We start from the raw sequence: 21,953 nt of genomic DNA on the forward strand, positions 1-21,953 counted from the left end.
TACTCCAATTGGTCAGTCTGAGGACAGTTGAAGTAAAAGGAATGTGAGTAGTTGTACGTTATCAGAACCGTTCAGAAGCTTTAAATTGGCTGGAATATCTGGAAACCATTCAGAAGGAAGATACAGCTCTGTGAAAAGGATTAGTTAGCTGTTGCCTAGATCAGTGGGCCTGTGGACCTCGAGGAGCCCAAGTACTGTATTCCAGGGTCCTTCCTGGTACCCTTTGGACAGTGCTGTTCAGGGATGCCTGACTTCGCTGAACTTTGTGGAAAGAGAAGCTTGCTGTGTATCAGGCATCAGAGGGGACTCCGATAAGTTCATAGATTCATAGATGTTAGGGTCGGAAGGGACCTCAATAGATCATCGAGTCCGACCCCCTGCATAAGCAGGAAAGAGTGCTGGGTCTAGATGACCCCAGCTAGATACTCATCTAACCTCCTCTTGAAGACCCCCAGGGTAGGGGGAGAGCACCACCTCCCTTGGGAGCCCGTTCCAGACCTTGGCCACTCGAACTGGGAAGAAGTTCTTCCTAATGTCCAGTCTAAATCTGCTCTCTGCTAGCTTGTGCCCATTATTTCTTGTAACCCCCGGGGGCGCCTTGGTGAATAAAACCTCACCAATTGAAGTTTCTACCCGACATTGAGGCTCTTCGGAGAGCAATGCAGTCACTGATAACCAGCAGACATTGCCTCTCATTGCAGGGCAGGAAACACCTCCTGAAACACCTTCCAATGATGAGCATACATGATGTCACCCTTCAATGGTTCCTGCTTCAACCCTGCAACATTCCTCCTTGTTGGCATCCCCGGGCTTGAATCCTTGCACATGTGGATCTCGGTCCCCTTCTGCTCCATGTATGTCATTGCCCTCCTGGGGAACTGCACCATCCTCTTCATCATCAAGACAGAACAGAGCCTGCATGAGCCCATGTACGTTTTCCTCTCCATGTTGGCCATCATTGACCTGGTCCTCTCCACCTCCACCATCCCCAAGCTGCTGAGCATCTTCTGGTTTAACACCTGGGAAATCAGCTTCAGTGCCTGCCTCCTCCAGATGTTCGTCATTCACTCCTTTTCCACCATAGAGTCTGGGATCTTCGTGGCCATGGCCTTCGACCGGTATGTGGCCATCTGCAAGCCCTTGAGACACAAAACTATCCTAACCAATGCGATCATCATGGCTATTGGGCTTGCAGCCGTGACCCGCGGAGTACTGTACATCTTCCCTCTGCCCCTGCTCACCACACGGTACGCGTGCTACTGGACCAATGTCATTGCCCACTCCTACTGCGAACACATGGCTGTGGTGATGCTGGTGTGTGAAGACATCACCATCAGCAACCTCTATGGCTTGGCCATTGGCTTCTTAGTGCTGGTCATGGACTCGCTTGTCATCCTCCTGTCCTACTTCATGATCCTGCGAGCCGTCCTCCGGCTTGCCTCCATTGATGCCCGCCTCAAGACTTTCAGCACCTGCGTCTCCCACCTCTGTGCCATCTTGGCTTTCTACACACCCATTGTGGCATCATCCATGACGCACCGCTTTGGGCGGCATGTGTCTCCTCACATTCACATCCTGCTAGCCAACTTCTACCTCCTTGTGCCGCCCATGCTCAACCCCATAGTGTATGGTGCCAGGACCAAGAAGATACGGCACAGGGTGCTCAAGCTCTTGTGTCCCAGGAAACACTTCCTCTGAACACCAGGAAGCAAGCACCTTCTTTGAGAAATTGCTTCAGCATGTCTTTATCTACTGCAGTCTCTGGAAAGACCAAGATCCACATCTACAACACAGTCATCATCTCCACTCTCCACTACGGATGTGAAACGTGGGTGATCAACCATTGTCATCTAAAGAGTCTGGAGAGGTATCATCAATGATGCCGCCCAAAAATCCTCCACTTCCAGTGGGGAGATCTCTGCACAAATGCAAGTGTCATTGTTGAAGCCAATGTTACCAGCATTGAGTTGGTGATCTTCAAGCACCAACTTTGCTGGACCAGATATTGTTTGCCTGTCTCTTGCCTCCCAAAACAAGAGCTCTACTCCCAATTTAGTAAGAGCAAAAGGTCTCACGGAGGCCAGAGGAAATGCTACAAGGACACACTGAAGACACCTCTCGAGAAAAGGGATGCCGACATCAAGAGTTGGGAAGAGCTTGCTGTCAACCAACTCCAATGGTGCCACAACCTCAACCAAGCAACAGCCCATTTTGAGATAATGTGTCTTGCCCTCAAAGCAGAGAAAAGAGAGTAGAGGAAGGAAAAGGAAAGGCTCCCCATCCTGAAACCTACTCTTCCCTCTAGAAAGACCTGCAACTTCTGTGGACAGATCTGTGGCTCAAGGACTGGACTCTTCAGTCACCTCCAGACCCATCAGTCAGCCATGGTAGAAATCAACCTCAAATTGAGGGATTGCTGATGACAATGACCTCCAAATGCTGCTTCTGCCCAGTTCTGCACTGAAGGGCAGTGGACAAAGGGGCAGATCTATGCACAAGGATGGTGGGTCGGTTGCATTGCTGGCATGCCCCAGCGGGGTGAACCCAGCAAGCACGGGGCACAATAGCTGTGGAGACACAGTGGCATGGACTTTATAACCACGATACCAAGTCCAAAGCGCTCCTGTGTAGGTACTCTGGTAGCTAGCACCTGATAAAGCCTTCCTGGCTGCATCTTCACTGCTCCAGTGATCTATCCAGGCTCACACAGGGATGTTATACATCACAGTCACACCTTCATCCTGCAATGTCAACATGCCTGTGTCTCGTACACATGGAGCATTTGATTACCCTTGGGGATTAAGTGCTGGTGAGGGAAAGAGGGGACCCAGGGTCAGTTCCCAGCTCTGCCACACTTCCCTAGTGTCCCTTGGTCAAGTCATTTCACCTAATTTGTGTCTATCACTCACATGTGAGCAACCAGACTCTCCTACTTGCTGGGGCACGGTGCAGGTAAAGGATGGGGTTAGTGGAAATCAGTGAAATTTGAGCGGAAATCTCCTTTTTAAATTTGCATTTGCAAGGTGCTCTGCTGCCATAGTAAGTGTCCTGATATAAGGACCTAGCACTTGGATGCTTATCTTGCTGGGGTGAAGGAAGGAAAAGGAAAAAGGAGGAAGGAGGACCCAGGAAACTCTAAGTCTATTAGTCTTACCTTGGTCCTGGGGAAGCTCTCTGACAAAATTATCCAGGAGCACATCTGTGAGGGACCAGCAGGGGACATTATGCTTAGGGGCAACCAACATGGGTTCATTAGAGGCAGGTCCTGTCAGACCAACCTGGTGGCCTTCTACGACCAGGTCACAAAAGCCTTGGATACAGGTGTTGCAGTGGATGTAGTCTTTCTGGACTTAAGAAAGGACTTTGACACTGATGTAGACATGCCATGGTTAAAAAACTGAAATAAAGTAAAAAATAAGCTAAAAAGCCTTGAGGCAAAGGCTCGGCAAGGCACTCAGTTGGCTTTCCACGCTTGAGAGGGTGGGCAAATCATCAGTCTGACTATCAATGTGCCTGAGCCTTATAAATGGTTTGATGTAATTTGTAGTATTTGTGTGTCACCTGGTGCCACCTCAACTACTTGGCTAACCGTCTTAAGCAACATAGTATTTGTCACAACCCAAGGGTGTGATTTTTGTTTGGGTGTGCTTCGGCACTGCTAAATTGTTTCCCAGCACTCGGAGCTTTCTTTGCAGGGTGCATTTCTGATCTGCAAAGAGGGAAATGTACGGTGCAAAGGAGTTCCCGCCACCCGCATGCAAATTTGTGTCCCACTATTGGCCAGTTCTAAATTGTTCCCACATGGCAGCTAGCGATTGGCTTGCTAGCCGTGTAAGAGGCTTGAGTGGTTTCCGCCCAAGTTGGAGGACTCCACAACCATCTGGAGGGAGAAAAAGAGAAAGAGGAGGGCTTCACGTTTTGTGAAGCACTCTAAGCGCTGCGGAGCCTATCGGACCCAGTGTGTGTACCTTAAGAAGGCTATGGGGGTCTGATCAGCCTCTAGCCTCTCCCCGTTGCCGAACGATCCCTTGACGAACCCCTTCCCTGCGCGCAAGTTCCACGGAGCCTAGCAAACTTTGTGTGAGTGTATTCAGAGCTCTCTGCTTCGAGTTATTTTCTTCGGTTGACACGACAGGCTCGCGGTTTAGAGCCTTCAACTGGATTGGGCTAGAAGGTTCGCATGGAAGGAACTCTAGTCCGCCTCTCTTCTTTTCTGTCTGTAACCGCAACTCAAGCAAGTTTTCCTGCCTGCACCGCGACCATCTTTGGTGTAAGTAAAATGATCTTTAATCAATCGCTAAGCTTCCGTGCCTAATTCTAGCGCGCTGCCTGCATTCCCCGACCCGGCATGTCTGGGCTGCTGGCCACAGTCCGCCGTGCACCCCCGAGGGCCTCGGACCGCTCCTGGCCCGCACATGGCGATGAGGATGGGATCAGGAGAAGGCACGCTGCAGCTAGAATTAGTTAAGAACTGCCCTTGGCACAGTGGAAAACGCCAAGTAGAAAGCTTTATGGAGCTGGAGGCACATATCGCTTACCACCAGGCGGGCGGAACGGGTGAGAGATTTATCAGCGGACGTCTTTCACTGAAGGGAGAAGAGGGAGCTTCCGAAGACGGAGCCCAGAAAGAGAGGGAAGTGTATTTGCACCCCGCAGCATTCGGGTGTATAATGAGTGATGAGCCGGTCCTGTTCAGGCCCCTCGACACTGTTTCCTTCGCCAGAGTCAACCCGGCGGGCGCAGTGAACCCGACCCTCACCAAGGAGTGTGCCCGTTGCCTAAGATATGCTCGGGAGAGTGAAGAACCGGTCCCAATTGACCGGTTCTCCCCCTTCATGCTGGTGTCTAGATTAATGGTTGCGAGCTTCCATCCGAGCTCCACGAAGATCTGGAGACGGAGGAACGTGCTGCGGATGAGAGGGTGGCCCCACAATACGACAAGGGGGGAGTACTGACTGCAACTTTCCGTACGATAACTGATTTAATGCAAAAGAATTTAAGTTTGAAAGCCCAGCTGCGTGTGGCCGTTCAAGCGGTCAAAGAAGTGGCTGCGAAAAAGAATCCTGAAACGCCATGACAAGATGGCGCCGAGCAAGAGGGAGACTGCGTGGAAGAACCGGAAGAGAAGGGTGGAGCTTCGGAGGAACCCGCGAGAGTTCGGTCAGCGACTCTGTCCACCGATGCAGCGTCACTTCCGGCGACCACGCCCACCAATTTAGCGTCGCTTTCAGCGACCACGCCTTCTTGCCGATGGAAGGGAGAATCGAGCGGAGGAGTGCATCCGCCCCTCCTGCCTGAAGTAATAACAGCAGCAGTGACTCCCGCAGCAGTAGTCCAGCCTGTAACAACAATTAACCGAGTTGCTACTGCCTACTATGCTCGCACCAGAACTGAACTACAGGATTTGCGCAGAGAATCAAGAATCCAACCTGAAGAAACCCTAGCTGTGTGGTTGGGACGTTTTGGTTGTGGAACTTGGATCCGACCTGCTGAACCAGGAAGAAGCAAGCTTCTTGGTCAGACAAGCTTCGTGGAGTAGAGGACATGTCACTGACATCGACATGGTGGCATTCAACGTTCACTGGCCTATTCCACTTCCAGCGCTTGTTGCAGGACTGATCGGTCAAAAAGCCCACGCATGGCATGACGGACGGCCAGAACATACCGGCGCAGAGCAACTCATGCTAGCGATCATCGGAGTCTCGTATTGTGCCTGGAACCCCAGAACATGTGCGCTGGGACTGACATCACTCCAGCAAATAAGACCATGGCCTCATCGTCATCTACGAGATCCTGGAACCGTTCCAGTAACTGTTCACAGCATAGATAATTGTCTTGAGGTTTATGAGCGAAAGAACATCGTCGTCCTCCGGATTCTGCTCAACTCAATGGTGAACCAACCCGTGAGTAACCTCCTTCATCAGTTGTCACGACTGCATATCCTGATGGAGCCAAAATTGTCTAGTGATTGGGAACGTCGACACCCGACCGAAATTCAAGGCGCAAAACATCATGAATCCGATCTTCCATCATTGCCACAGAGAACACCAGAGGAGCGATACATGTTTGGATTTCTCCTACAGCGTTCGGAACTCAATAAGCGGCAACTTCGGATTTTAGGGGACGCAGGCCAATGGCAACTGGCCTATGAGTTAGGTTTCCATTACCTAGAAGAACTAGACAATGGCTCCTCGACGATTTCATCTAGTTGAATGTGCAAGAGAGGGTAGTTTGAAGTAGCAAACATTTGTATTATATGCTTTAGAAATAATAGTATAGTTCCATGGAACTTTGTAAATACTTTGAATTAGGTTAACTTATTTTTTGAGAGTTTTGTTTACAGATCCGGAACTCAGAGTGCGTGGCAAAGAGAAGCCCCAAGAAGGATAACATCATCGAGGAGTGAGGGCTTGACGCGCGACTTCGCCATGACGCCCACTGAAGTCCTGATCGTGCAGTTTTTTGTTATGAATCTGATTATGTGTATATGTATTTGTACAGGTTATTATTTGATTCAATCCCTAGTGGACGAACTTCTTATGTTAGCGAATTTTGTGTTTACTTGTTTAGTTCAGCAACCCGTGGTGAGAGCTCTTAAAAACACGAGTGACGAGCACGTGGTCTAATTTAGCTATGCCTTCAGCAAGGGGGGATGTCACAACCCAAGGGTGTGATTTTAGTTTGTGTGTGCTTCAGCACTGCTAAATTATTTCCCGCCACTCGGAGCTTTCTTTGCAGGGTGCATTTCTGATCTGCAAAGAGGGAAATGCACGGTGCAAAGGAGTTCCCACCACCCGCATGCAAATTTGTGTCCCACTATTGGCCAGTTCTAAATTATTCCTATGTGGCGGCTAGCGATTGGCTTGCTAGCCGTATAAGAGGCTTGAGTGGTTTCCGCCCAAGTTGGAGGACTCCACAACCATCTGGAGAGAGAAAAAGAGAAAGAGGAGGGCTTCACGTCTTGTGAAGCACTCTAAGCGCTGCGGAGCCTATCGGACCCAGTGCGTGTACCTTAAGAAGGCTATGGGGGTCTGATCAGCCTCTAGCCTCTCCCCGTCACCGAACGATCCCTCAACGAACCCCTTCCCTGCGCGCAAGTTCCACGGAGCCTAGCAGACTTCATGTGAGTGTATTCAGAGCTCTCTGCTTCGAGTTATTTTCTTCAGTTGACATGACGGGCTTGTGGTTTAGAGCCTTCAACCGGATTGGGCTAGAAGGTTCGCATGGAAGGAACTCTAGTCCGCCTCTCTTCTTTTCTGTCTGTAACCGCAACTCAAGCAAGTTTTCCTGCCTGCACCGCGACCATCTTTGGTGTAAGTAAAATAATCTTTAATCAACCGCTAAGCTTCCGTGCCTAATTCTAGCGCGCCGCCTGCATTCCCTGACCCGGTGTGTCCGGGCTGCTGGCCACAGCCCGCCGTGCGCCCCCGAGGGCCTCGGACCGCTCCCAGCCTGCACAGTATTCTGCATTGCCCTAGTGGCAACAGCTAAATGGTGTTTTAATCGTTGTTGTTGTAAATCTGTTCATGCTATGCAAGTTAAATTTATAGATCCCTCCCCGTTTCCTGATGTAGCGCATGTGGCTTTAGCATCTCAATTGTAGCCATCATAGTGCTTCAGCAAGCAAGGGGTGGAATGTGACAGCTGAAATTATGTCTATGTGATAAAGGTGCTTGCTGAAGGCTCTATGAAGATTAGACTGAGTATTTTTCTGTATTTGTTTAGATATTAAGCTATATGTTGTCGCTAAAAGTCTAATTCAAGTTTAAGATGTAGTGAGGCCTTGTATAAAGTAAGGCCTAGTAAATTTAGCAAAGCCTTGAAGTAGTAAGGCCTTGTGGCCTAGTTAGAAGTACCTAATCAAAGGAATGCAAAGCTTGTACTCCAATTGGTCAGTCTGAGGACAGTTGAAGTAAAAGGAATGTGAGTAGTTGTACGTTATCAGAACCGTTCAGAAGCTTTAAATTGGCTGGAATATCTGGAAACCATTCAGAAGGAAGATACAGCTCTGTGAAAAGGATTAGTTAGCTGTTGCCTAGATCAGTGGGCCTGTGGACCTCGAGGAGCCCAAGTACTGTATTCCAGGGTCCTTCCTGGTACCCTTTGGACAGTGCTGTTCAGGGATGCCTGACTTCGCTGAACTTTGTGGAAAGAGAAGCTTGCTGTGTATCAGGCATCAGAGGGGACTCCGATAAGTTCATAGATTCATAGATGTTAGGGTCGGAAGGGACCTCAATAGATCATCGAGTCCGACCCCCTGCATAAGCAGGAAAGAGTGCTGGGTCTAGATGACCCCAGCTAGATACTCATCTAACCTCCTCTTGAAGACCCCCAGGGTAGGGGGAGAGCACCACCTCCCTTGGGAGCCCGTTCCAGACCTTGGCCACTCGAACTGGGAAGAAGTTCTTCCTAATGTCCAGTCTAAATCTGCTCTCTGCTAGCTTGTGCCCATTATTTCTTGTAACCCCCGGGGGCGCCTTGGTGAATAAAACCTCACCAATTGAAGTTTCTACCCGACATTGAGGCTCTTCGGAGAGCAATGCAGTCACTGATAACCAGCAGCCATTGCCTCTCATTGCAGGGCAGGAAACACCTCCTGAAACACCTTCCAATGATGAGCATACATGATGTCACCCTTCAATGGTTCCTGCTTCAACCCTGCAACATTCCTCCTTGTTGGCATCCCCGGGCTTGAATCCTTGCACATGTGGATCTCGGTCCCCTTCTGCTCCATGTATGTCATTGCCCTCCTGGGGAACTGCACCATCCTCTTCATCATCAAGACAGAACAGAGCCTGCATGAGCCCATGTACGTTTTCCTCTCCATGTTGGCCATCATTGACCTGGTCCTCTCCACCTCCACCATCCCCAAGCTGCTGAGCATCTTCTGGTTTAACACCTGGGAAATCAGCTTCAGTGCCTGCCTCCTCCAGATGTTCGTCATTCACTCCTTTTCCACCATAGAGTCTGGGATCTTCGTGGCCATGGCCTTCGACCGGTATGTGGCCATCTGCAAGCCCTTGAGACACAAAACTATCCTAACCAATGCGATCATCATGGCTATTGGGCTTGCAGCCGTGACCCGCGGAGTACTGTACATCTTCCCTCTGCCCCTGCTCACCACACGGTACGCGTGCTACTGGACCAATGTCATTGCCCACTCCTACTGCGAACACATGGCTGTGGTGATGCTGGTGTGTGAAGACATCACCATCAGCAACCTCTATGGCTTGGCCATTGGCTTCTTAGTGCTGGTCATGGACTCGCTTGTCATCCTCCTGTCCTACTTCATGATCCTGCGAGCCGTCCTCCGGCTTGCCTCCATTGATGCCCGCCTCAAGACTTTCAGCACCTGCGTCTCCCACCTCTGTGCCATCTTGGCTTTCTACACACCCATTGTGGCATCATCCATGACGCACCGCTTTGGGCGGCATGTGTCTCCTCACATTCACATCCTGCTAGCCAACTTCTACCTCCTTGTGCCGCCCATGCTCAACCCCATAGTGTATGGTGCCAGGACCAAGAAGATACGGCACAGGGTGCTCAAGCTCTTGTGTCCCAGGAAACACTTCCTCTGAACACCAGGAAGCAAGCACCTTCTTTGAGAAATTGCTTCAGCATGTCTTTATCTACTGCAGTCTCTGGAAAGACCAAGATCCACATCTACAACACAGTCATCATCTCCACTCTCCACTACGGATGTGAAACGTGGGTGATCAACCATTGTCATCTAAAGAGTCTGGAGAGGTATCATCAATGATGCCGCCCAAAAATCCTCCACTTCCAGTGGGGAGATCTCTGCACAAATGCAAGTGTCATTGTTGAAGCCAATGTTACCAGCATTGAGTTGGTGATCTTCAAGCACCAACTTTGCTGGACCAGATATTGTTTGCCTGTCTCTTGCCTCCCAAAACAAGAGCTCTACTCCCAATTTAGTAAGAGCAAAAGGTCTCACGGAGGCCAGAGGAAATGCTACAAGGACACACTGAAGACACCTCTCGAGAAAAGGGATGCCGACATCAAGAGTTGGGAAGAGCTTGCTGTCAACCAACTCCAATGGTGCCACAACCTCAACCAAGCAACAGCCCATTTTGAGATAATGTGTCTTGCCCTCAAAGCAGAGAAAAGAGAGTAGAGGAAGGAAAAGGAAAGGCTCCCCATCCTGAAACCTACTCTTCCCTCTAGAAAGACCTGCAACTTCTGTGGACAGATCTGTGGCTCAAGGACTGGACTCTTCAGTCACCTCCAGACCCATCAGTCAGCCATGGTAGAAATCAACCTCAAATTGAGGGATTGCTGATGACAATGACCTCCAAATGCTGCTTCTGCCCAGTTCTGCACTGAAGGGCAGTGGACAAAGGGGCAGATCTATGCACAAGGATGGTGGGTCGGTTGCATTGCTGGCATGCCCCAGCGGGGTGAACCCAGCAAGCACGGGGCACAATAGCTGTGGAGACACAGTGGCATGGACTTTATAACCACGATACCAAGTCCAAAGCGCTCCTGTGTAGGTACTCTGGTAGCTAGCACCTGATAAAGCCTTCCTGGCTGCATCTTCACTGCTCCAGTGATCTATCCAGGCTCACACAGGGATGTTATACATCACAGTCACACCTTCATCCTGCAATGTCAACATGCCTGTGTCTCGTACACATGGAGCATTTGATTACCCTTGGGGATTAAGTGCTGGTGAGGGAAAGAGGGGACCCAGGGTCAGTTCCCAGCTCTGCCACACTTCCCTAGTGTCCCTTGGTCAAGTCATTTCACCTAATTTGTGTCTATCACTCACATGTGAGCAACCAGACTCTCCTACTTGCTGGGGCACGGTGCAGGTAAAGGATGGGGTTAGTGGAAATCAGTGAAATTTGAGCGGAAATCTCCTTTTTAAATTTGCATTTGCAAGGTGCTCTGCTGCCATAGTAAGTGTCCTGATATAAGGACCTAGCACTTGGATGCTTATCTTGCTGGGGTGAAGGAAGGAAAAGGAAAAAGGAGGAAGGAGGACCCAGGAAACTCTAAGTCTATTAGTCTTACCTTGGTCCTGGGGAAGCTCTCTGACAAAATTATCCAGGAGCACATCTGTGAGGGACCAGCAGGGGACATTATGCTTAGGGGCAACCAACATGGGTTCATTAGAGGCAGGTCCTGTCAGACCAACCTGGTGGCCTTCTACGACCAGGTCACAAAAGCCTTGGATACAGGTGTTGCAGTGGATGTAGTCTTTCTGGACTTAAGAAAGGACTTTGACACTGATGTAGACATGCCATGGTTAAAAAACTGAAATAAAGTAAAAAATAAGCTAAAAAGCCTTGAGGCAAAGGCTCGGCAAGGCACTCAGTTGGCTTTCCACGCTTGAGAGGGTGGGCAAATCATCAGTCTGACTATCAATGTGCCTGAGCCTTATAAATGGTTTGATGTAATTTGTAGTATTTGTGTGTCACCTGGTGCCACCTCAACTACTTGGCTAACCGTCTTAAGCAACATAGTATTTGTCACAACCCAAGGGTGTGATTTTTGTTTGGGTGTGCTTCGGCACTGCTAAATTGTTTCCCAGCACTCGGAGCTTTCTTTGCAGGGTGCATTTCTGATCTGCAAAGAGGGAAATGTACGGTGCAAAGGAGTTCCCGCCACCCGCATGCAAATTTGTGTCCCACTATTGGCCAGTTCTAAATTGTTCCCACATGGCAGCTAGCGATTGGCTTGCTAGCCGTGTAAGAGGCTTGAGTGGTTTCCGCCCAAGTTGGAGGACTCCACAACCATCTGGAGGGAGAAAAAGAGAAAGAGGAGGGCTTCACGTTTTGTGAAGAACTCTAAGCGCTGCGGAGCCTATCGGACCCAGTGTGTGTACCTTAAGAAGGCTATGGGGGTCTGATCAGCCTCTAGCCTCTCCCCGTTGCCGAACGATCCCTTGACGAACCCCTTCCCTGCGCGCAAGTTCCACGGAGCCTAGCAAACTTTGTGTGAGTGTATTCAGAGCTCTCTGCTTCGAGTTATTTTCTTCGGTTGACACGACAGGCTCGCGGTTTAGAGCCTTCAACTGGATTGGGCTAGAAGGTTCGCATGGAAGGAACTCTAGTCCGCCTCTCTTCTTTTCTGTCTGTAACCGCAACTCAAGCAAGTTTTCCTGCCTGCACCGCGACCATCTTTGGTGTAAGTAAAATGATCTTTAATCAATCGCTAAGCTTCCGTGCCTAATTCTAGCGCGCTGCCTGCATTCCCCGACCCGGCATGTCTGGGCTGCTGGCCACAGTCCGCCGTGCACCCCCGAGGGCCTCGGACCGCTCCTGGCCCGCACATGGCGATGAGGATGGGATCAGGAGAAGGCACGCTGCAGCTAGAATTAGTTAAGAACTGCCCTTGGCACAGTGGAAAACGCCAAGTAGAAAGCTTTATGGAGCTGGAGGCACATATCGCTTACCACCAGGCGGGCGGAACGGGTGAGAGATTTATCAGCGGACGTCTTTCACTGAAGGGAGAAGAGGGAGCTTCCGAAGACGGAGCCCAGAAAGAGAGGGAAGTGTATTTGCACCCCGCAGCATTCGGGTGTATAATGAGTGATGAGCCGGTCCTGTTCAGGCCCCTCGACACTGTGTCCTTCGCCAGAGTCAACCCGGCGGGCGCAGTGAACCCGACCCTCACCAAGGAGTGTGCCCGTTGCCTAAGATATGCTCGGGAGAGTGAAGAACCGGTCCCAATTGACCGGTTCTCCCCCTTCATGCTGGTGTCTAGATTAAGGGGTTGCGAGCTTCCATCCGAGCTCCACGAAGATCTGGAGACGGAGGAACGTGCTGCGGATGAGAGGGTGGCCCCACAATACGACAAGGGGGGAGTACTGACTGCAACTTTCCGTACGATAACTGATTTAATGCAAAAGAATTTAAGTTTGAAAGCCCAGCTGCGTGTGGCCGTTCAAGCGGTCAAAGAAGTGGCTGCGAAAAAGAATCCTGAAACGCCATGACAAGATGGCGCCGAGCAAGAGGGAGACTGCGTGGAAGAACCGGAAGAGAAGGGTGGAGCTTCGGAGGAACCCGCGAGAGTTCGGTCAGCGACTCTGTCCACCGATGCAGCGTCACTTCCGGCGACCACGCCCACCAATTTAGCGTCGCTTTCAGCGACCACGCCTTCTTGCCGATGGAAGGGAGAATCGAGCGGAGGAGTGCATCCGCCCCTCCTGCCTGAAGTAATAACAGCAGCAGTGACTCCCGCAGCAGTAGTCCAGCCTGTAACAACAACTAACCGAGTTGCTACTGCCTACTATGCTCGCAGCAGAACTGAACTACAGGATTTGTGCAGAGAATCAAGAATCCAACCTGAAGAGACTCTAGCTGTGTGGTTGGGACGTTTGGTTGTGGAACTTGGATCCGACCTGCTGAACCAGGAAGAAGCAAGCTTCTTGGTCAGACAAGCTTCGTGGAGTAGAGGACATGTCACTGACATCGACATGGTGGCATTCAACGTTCACTGGCCTATTCCACTTCCAGCGCTTGTTGCAGGACTGATCGGTCAAAAAGCCCACGCATGGCATGACGGACGGCCAGAACATACCGGCGCAGAGCAACTCATGCTAGCGATCATCGGAGTCTCGTATTGTGCCTGGAACCCCAGAACATGTGCGCTGGGACTGACATCACTCCAGCAAATAAGACCATGGCCTCATCGTCATCTACGAGATCCTGGAACCGTTCCAGTAACTGTTCACAGCATAGATAATTGTCTTGAGGTTTATGAGCGAAAGAACATCGTCGTCCTCCGGATTCTGCTCAACTCAATGGTGAACCAACCCGTGAGTAACCTCCTTCATCAGTTGTCACGACTGCATATCCTGATGGAGCCAAAATTGTCTAGTGATTGGGAACGTCGACACCCGACCGAAATTCAAGGCGCAAAACATCATGAATCCGATCTTCCATCATTGCCACAGAGAACACCAGAGGAGCGATACATGTTTGGATTTCTCCTACAGCGTTCGGAACTCAATAAGCGGCAACTTCGGATTTTAGGGGACGCAGGCCAATGGCAACTGGCCTATGAGTTAGGTTTCCATTACCTAGAAGAACTAGACAATGGCTCCTCGACGATTTCATCTAGTTGAATGTGCAAGAGAGGGTAGTTTGAAGTAGCAAACATTTGTATTATATGCTTTAGAAATAATAGTATAGTTCCATGGAACTTTGTAAATACTTTGAATTAGGTTAACTTATTTTTTGAGAGTTTTGTTTACAGATCCGGAACTCAGAGTGCGTGGCAAAGAGAAGCCCCAAGAAGGATAACATCATCGAGGAGTGAGGGCTTGACGCGCGACTTCGCCATGACGCCCACTGAAGTCCTGATCGTGCAGTTTTTTGTTATGAATCTGATTATGTGTATATGTATTTGTACAGGTTATTATTTGATTCAATCCCTAGTGGACGAACTTCTTATGTTAGCGAATTTTGTGTTTACTTGTTTAGTTCAGCAACCCGTGGTGAGAGCTCTTAATAACACGAGTGACGAGCACGTGGTCTAATTTAGCTATGCCTTCAGCAAGGGGGGATGTCACAACCCAAGGGTGTGATTTTAGTTTGTGTGTGCTTCAGCACTGCTAAATTATTTCCCGCCACTCGGAGCTTTCTTTGCAGGGTGCATTTCTGATCTGCAAAGAGGGAAATGCACGGTGCAAAGGAGTTCCCACCACCCGCATGCAAATTTGTGTCCCACTATTGGCCAGTTCTAAATTATTCCTATGTGGCGGCTAGCGATTGGCTTGCTAGCCGTATAAGAGGCTTGAGTGGTTTCCGCCCAAGTTGGAGGACTCCACAACCATCTGGAGAGAGAAAAAGAGAAAGAGGAGGGCTTCACGTCTTGTGAAGCACTCTAAGCGCTGCGGAGCCTATCGGACCCAGTGCGTGTACCTTAAGAAGGCTATGGGGGTCTGATCAGCCTCTAGCCTCTCCCCGTCACCGAACGATCCCTCAACGAACCCCTTCCCTGCGCGCAAGTTCCACGGAGCCTAGCAGACTTCATGTGAGTGTATTCAGAGCTCTCTGCTTCGAGTTATTTTCTTCAGTTGACATGACGGGCTTGTGGTTTAGAGCCTTCAACCGGATTGGGCTAGAAGGTTCGCATGGAAGGAACTCTAGTCCGCCTCTCTTCTTTTCTGTCTGTAACCGCAACTCAAGCAAGTTTTCCTGCCTGCACCGCGACCATCTTTGGTGTAAGTAAAATAATCTTTAATCAACCGCTAAGCTTCCGTGCCTAATTCTAGCGCGCCGCCTGCATTCCCTGACCCGGTGTGTCCGGGCTGCTGGCCACAGCCCGCCGTGCGCCCCCGAGGGCCTCGGACCGCTCCCAGCCTGCACAGTATTCTGCATTGCCCTAGTGGCAACAGCTAAATGGTGTTTTAATCGTTGTTGTTGTAAATCTGTTCATGCTATGCAAGTTAAATTTATAGATCCCTCCCCGTTTCCTGATGTAGCGCATGTGGCTTTAGCATCTCAATTGTAGCCATCATAGTGCTTCAGCAAGCAAGGGGTGGAATGTGACAGCTGAAATTATGTCTATGTGATAAAGGTGCTTGCTGAAGGCTCTATGAAGATTAGACTGAGTATTTTTCTGTATTTGTTTAGATATTAAGCTATATGTTGTCGCTAAAAGTCTAATTCAAGTTTAAGATGTAGTGAGGCCTTGTATAAAGTAAGGCCTAGTAAATTTAGCAAAGCCTTGAAGTAGTAAGGCCTTGTGGCCTAGTTAGAAGTACCTAATCAAAGGAATGCAAAGCTTGTACTCCAATTGGTCAGTCTGAGGACAGTTGAAGTAAAAGGAATGTGAGTAGTTGTACGTTATCAGAACCGTTCAGAAGCTTTAAATTGGCTGGAATATCTGGAAACCATTCAGAAGGAAGATACAGCTCTGTGAAAAGGATTAGTTAGCTGTTGCCTAGATCAGTGGGCCTGTGGACCTCGAGGAGCCCAAGTACTGTATTCCAGGGTCCTTCCTGGTACCCTTTGGACAGTGCTGTTCAGGGATGCCTGACTTCGCTGAACTTTGTGGAAAGAGAAGCTTGCTGTGTATCAGGCATCAGAGGGGACTCCGATAAGTTCATAGATTCATAGATGTTAGGGTCGGAAGGGACCTCAATAGATCATCGAGTCCGACCCCCTGCATAAGCAGGAAAGAGTGCTGGGTCTAGATGACCCCAGCTAGATACTCATCTAACCTCCTCTTGAAGACCCCCAGGGTAGGGGGAGAGCACCACCTCCCTTGGGAGCCCGTTCCAGACCTTGGCCACTCGAACTGGGAAGAAGTTCTTCCTAATGTCCAGTCTAAATCTGCTCTCTGCTAGCTTGTGCCCATTATTTCTTGTAACCCCCGGGGGCGCCTTGGTGAATAAAACCTCACCAATTGAAGTTTCTACCCGACATTGAGGCTCTTCGGAGAGCAATGCAGTCACTGATAACCAGCAGCCATTGCCTCTCATTGCAGGGCAGGAAACACCTCCTGAAACACCTTCCAATGATGAGCATACATGATGTCACCCTTCAATGGTTCCTGCTTCAACCCTGCAACATTCCTCCTTGTTGGCATCCCCGGGCTTGAATCCTTGCACATGTGGATCTCGGTCCCCTTCTGCTCCATGTATGTCATTGCCCTCCTGGGGAACTGCACCATCCTCTTCATCATCAAGACAGAACAGAGCCTGCATGAGCCCATGTACGTTTTCCTCTCCATGTTGGCCATCATTGACCTGGTCCTCTCCACCTCCACCATCCCCAAGCTGCTGAGCATCTTCTGGTTTAACACCTGGGAAATCAGCTTCAGTGCCTGCCTCCTCCAGATGTTCGTCATTCACTCCTTTTCCACCATAGAGTCTGGGATCTTCGTGGCCATGGCCTTCGACCGGTATGTGGCCATCTGCAAGCCCTTGAGACACAAAACTATCCTAACCAATGCGATCATCATGGCTATTGGGCTTGCAGCCGTGACCCGCGGAGTACTGTACATCTTCCCTCTGCCCCTGCTCACCACACGGTACGCGTGCTACTGGACCAATGTCATTGCCCACTCCTACTGCGAACACATGGCTGTGGTGATGCTGGTGTGTGAAGACATCACCATCAGCAACCTCTATGGCTTGGCCATTGGCTTCTTAGTGCTGGTCATGGACTCGCTTGTCATCCTCCTGTCCTACTTCATGATCCTGCGAGCCGTCCTCCGGCTTGCCTCCATTGATGCCCGCCTCAAGACTTTCAGCACCTGCGTCTCCCACCTCTGTGCCATCTTGGCTTTCTACACACCCATTGTGGCATCATCCATGACGCACCGCTTTGGGCGGCATGTGTCTCCTCACATTCACATCCTGCTAGCCAACTTCTACCTCCTTGTGCCGCCCATGCTCAACCCCATAGTGTATGGTGCCAGGACCAAGAAGATACGGCACAGGGTGCTCAAGCTCTTGTGTCCCAGGAAACACTTCCTCTGAACACCAGGAAGCAAGCACCTTCTTTGAGAAATTGCTTCAGCATGTCTTTATCTACTGCAGTCTCTGGAAAGACCAAGATCCACATCTACAACACAGTCATCATCTCCACTCTCCACTACGGATGTGAAACGTGGGTGATCAACCATTGTCATCTAAAGAGTCTGGAGAGGTATCATCAATGATGCCGCCCAAAAATCCTCCACTTCCAGTGGGGAGATCTCTGCACAAATGCAAGTGTCATTGTTGAAGCCAATGTTACCAGCATTGAGTTGGTGATCTTCAAGCACCAACTTTGCTGGACCAGATATTGTTTGCCTGTCTCTTGCCTCCCAAAACAAGAGCTCTACTCCCAATTTAGTAAGAGCAAAAGGTCTCACGGAGGCCAGAGGAAATGCTACAAGGACACACTGAAGACACCTCTCGAGAAAAGGGATGCCGACATCAAGAGTTGGGAAGAGCTTGCTGTCAACCAACTCCAATGGTGCCACAACCTCAACCAAGCAACAGCCCATTTTGAGATAATGTGTCTTGCCCTCAAAGCAGAGAAAAGAGAGTAGAGGAAGGAAAAGGAAAGGCTCCCCATCCTGAAACCTACTCTTCCCTCTAGAAAGACCTGCAACTTCTGTGGACAGATCTGTGGCTCAAGGACTGGACTCTTCAGTCACCTCCAGACCCATCAGTCAGCCATGGTAGAAATCAACCTCAAATTGAGGGATTGCTGATGACAATGACCTCCAAATGCTGCTTCTGCCCAGTTCTGCACTGAAGGGCAGTGGACAAAGGGGCAGATCTATGCACAAGGATGGTGGGTCGGTTGCATTGCTGGCATGCCCCAGCGGGGTGAACCCAGCAAGCACGGGGCACAATAGCTGTGGAGACACAGTGGCATGGACTTTATAACCACGATACCAAGTCCAAAGCGCTCCTGTGTAGGTACTCTGGTAGCTAGCACCTGATAAAGCCTTCCTGGCTGCATCTTCACTGCTCCAGTGATCTATCCAGGCTCACACAGGGATGTTATACATCACAGTCACACCTTCATCCTGCAATGTCAACATGCCTGTGTCTCGTACACATGGAGCATTTGATTACCCTTGGGGATTAAGTGCTGGTGAGGGAAAGAGGGGACCCAGGGTCAGTTCCCAGCTCTGCCACACTTCCCTAGTGTCCCTTGGTCAAGTCATTTCACCTAATTTGTGTCTATCACTCACATGTGAGCAACCAGACTCTCCTACTTGCTGGGGCACGGTGCAGGTAAAGGATGGGGTTAGTGGAAATCAGTGAAATTTGAGCGGAAATCTCCTTTTTAAATTTGCATTTGCAAGGTGCTCTGCTGCCATAGTAAGTGTCCTGATATAAGGACCTAGCACTTGGATGCTTATCTTGCTGGGGTGAAGGAAGGAAAAGGAAAAAGGAGGAAGGAGGACCCAGGAAACTCTAAGTCTATTAGTCTTACCTTGGTCCTGGGGAAGCTCTCTGACAAAATTATCCAGGAGCACATCTGTGAGGGACCAGCAGGGGACATTATGCTTAGGGGCAACCAACATGGGTTCATTAGAGGCAGGTCCTGTCAGACCAACCTGGTGGCCTTCTACGACCAGGTCACAAAAGCCTTGGATACAGGTGTTGCAGTGGATGTAGTCTTTCTGGACTTAAGAAAGGACTTTGACACTGATGTAGACATGCCATGGTTAAAAAACTGAAATAAAGTAAAAAATAAGCTAAAAAGCCTTGAGGCAAAGGCTCGGCAAGGCACTCAGTTGGCTTTCCACGCTTGAGAGGGTGGGCAAATCATCAGTCTGACTATCAATGTGCCTGAGCCTTATAAATGGTTTGATGTAATTTGTAGTATTTGTGTGTCACCTGGTGCCACCTCAACTACTTGGCTAACCGTCTTAAGCAACATAGTATTTGTCACAACCCAAGGGTGTGATTTTTGTTTGGGTGTGCTTCGGCACTGCTAAATTGTTTCCCAGCACTCGGAGCTTTCTTTGCAGGGTGCATTTCTGATCTGCAAAGAGGGAAATGTACGGTGCAAAGGAGTTCCCGCCACCCGCATGCAAATTTGTGTCCCACTATTGGCCAGTTCTAAATTGTTCCCACATGGCAGCTAGCGATTGGCTTGCTAGCCGTGTAAGAGGCTTGAGTGGTTTCCGCCCAAGTTGGAGGACTCCACAACCATCTGGAGGGAGAAAAAGAGAAAGAGGAGGGCTTCACGTTTTGTGAAGCACTCTAAGCGCTGCGGAGCCTATCGGACCCAGTGTGTGTACCTTAAGAAGGCTATGGGGGTCTGATCAGCCTCTAGCCTCTCCCCGTTGCCGAACGATCCCTTGACGAACCCCTTCCCTGCGCGCAAGTTCCACGGAGCCTAGCAAACTTTGTGTGAGTGTATTCAGAGCTCTCTGCTTCGAGTTATTTTCTTCGGTTGACACGACAGGCTCGCGGTTTAGAGCCTTCAACTGGATTGGGCTAGAAGGTTCGCATGGAAGGAACTCTAGTCCGCCTCTCTTCTTTTCTGTCTGTAACCGCAACTCAAGCAAGTTTTCCTGCCTGCACCGCGACCATCTTTGGTGTAAGTAAAATGATCTTTAATCAATCGCTAAGCTTCCGTGCCTAATTCTAGCGCGCTGCCTGCATTCCCCGACCCGGCATGTCTGGGCTGCTGGCCACAGTCCGCCGTGCACCCCCGAGGGCCTCGGACCGCTCCTGGCCCGCACATGGCGATGAGGATGGGATCAGGAGAAGGCACGCTGCAGCTAGAATTAGTTAAGAACTGCCCTTGGCACAGTGGAAAACGCCAAGTAGAAAGCTTTATGGAGCTGGAGGCACATATCGCTTACCACCAGGCGGGCGGAACGGGTGAGAGATTTATCAGCGGACGTCTTTCACTGAAGGGAGAAGAGGGAGCTTCCGAAGACGGAGCCCAGAAAGAGAGGGAAGTGTATTTGCACCCCGCAGCATTCGGGTGTATAATGAGTGATGAGCCGGTCCTGTTCAGGCCCCTCGACACTGTGTCCTTCGCCAGAGTCAACCCGGCGGGCGCAGTGAACCCGACCCTCACCAAGGAGTGTGCCCGTTGCCTAAGATATGCTCGGGAGAGTGAAGAACCGGTCCCAATTGACCGGTTCTCCCCCTTCATGCTGGTGTCTAGATTAAGGGGTTGCGAGCTTCCATCCGAGCTCCACGAAGATCTGGAGACGGAGGAACGTGCTGCGGATGAGAGGGTGGCCCCACAATACGACAAGGGGGGAGTACTGACTGCAACTTTCCGTACGATAACTGATTTAATGCAAAAGAATTTAAGTTTGAAAGCCCAGCTGCGTGTGGCCGTTCAAGCGGTCAAAGAAGTGGCTGCGAAAAAGAATCCTGAAACGCCATGACAAGATGGCGCCGAGCAAGAGGGAGACTGCGTGGAAGAACCGGAAGAGAAGGGTGGAGCTTCGGAGGAACCCGCGAGAGTTCGGTCAGCGACTCTGTCCACCGATGCAGCGTCACTTCCGGCGACCACGCCCACCAATTTAGCGTCGCTTTCAGCGACCACGCCTTCTTGCCGATGGAAGGGAGAATCGAGCGGAGGAGTGCATCCGCCCCTCCTGCCTGAAGTAATAACAGCAGCAGTGACTCCCGCAGCAGTAGTCCAGCCTGTAACAACAACTAACCGAGTTGCTACTGCCTACTATGCTCGCAGCAGAACTGAACTACAGGATTTGTGCAGAGAATCAAGAATCCAACCTGAAGAGACTCTAGCTGTGTGGTTGGGACGTTTGGTTGTGGAACTTGGATCCGACCTGCTGAACCAGGAAGAAGCAAGCTTCTTGGTCAGACAAGCTTCGTGGAGTAGAGGACATGTCACTGACATCGACATGGTGGCATTCAACGTTCACTGGCCTATTCCACTTCCAGCGCTTGTTGCAGGACTGATCGGTCAAAAAGCCCACGCATGGCATGACGGACGGCCAGAACATACCGGCGCAGAGCAACTCATGCTAGCGATCATCGGAGTCTCGTATTGTGCCTGGAACCCCAGAACATGTGCGCTGGGACTGACATCACTCCAGCAAATAAGACCATGGCCTCATCGTCATCTACGAGATCCTGGAACCGTTCCAGTAACTGTTCACAGCATAGATAATTGTCTTGAGGTTTATGAGCGAAAGAACATCGTCGTCCTCCGGATTCTGCTCAACTCAATGGTGAACCAACCCGTGAGTAACCTCCTTCATCAGTTGTCACGACTGCATATCCTGATGGAGCCAAAATTGTCTAGTGATTGGGAACGTCGACACCCGACCGAAATTCAAGGCGCAAAACATCATGAATCCGATCTTCCATCATTGCCACAGAGAACACCAGAGGAGCGATACATGTTTGGATTTCTCCTACAGCGTTCGGAACTCAATAAGCGGCAACTTCGGATTTTAGGGGACGCAGGCCAATGGCAACTGGCCTATGAGTTAGGTTTCCATTACCTAGAAGAACTAGACAATGGCTCCTC

At 50.3% G+C, this 21,953-nt stretch overlaps 3 protein-coding genes across 3 annotated transcripts; all 3 read left to right on the plus strand.

Annotated features, from left to right (window-relative positions):
- Positions 1–744: 744 nt before the first annotated feature.
- On the plus strand, positions 745–1,698 carry LOC132249562 (olfactory receptor 52M1-like). Its single transcript, XM_059724930.1, has one exon. The coding sequence runs from the start codon at positions 745–747 to the stop codon at positions 1,696–1,698; it is 954 nt and encodes a 317-aa protein (XP_059580913.1).
- A 6,926-nt stretch (positions 1,699–8,624) lies between these two features.
- Positions 8,625–9,578, plus strand: LOC132249564 (olfactory receptor 52M1-like). Its single transcript, XM_059724935.1, has one exon. It carries the CDS (start codon positions 8,625–8,627, stop codon positions 9,576–9,578), a length of 954 nt encoding a protein of 317 aa, XP_059580918.1.
- Positions 9,579–16,504: 6,926 nt separating this feature from the next.
- Positions 16,505–17,458, plus strand: LOC132249565 (olfactory receptor 52M1-like). Its single transcript, XM_059724943.1, has one exon. The coding sequence runs from the start codon at positions 16,505–16,507 to the stop codon at positions 17,456–17,458; it is 954 nt and encodes a 317-aa protein (XP_059580926.1).
- The last annotated feature ends 4,495 nt before the right edge of the window (positions 17,459–21,953 follow it).

Source organism: Alligator mississippiensis, chromosome 1, assembly GCF_030867095.1.
Source record: "Alligator mississippiensis isolate rAllMis1 chromosome 1, rAllMis1, whole genome shotgun sequence".
In the NCBI taxonomy this organism is placed as follows: Eukaryota; Metazoa; Chordata; order Crocodylia; family Alligatoridae; genus Alligator; species Alligator mississippiensis.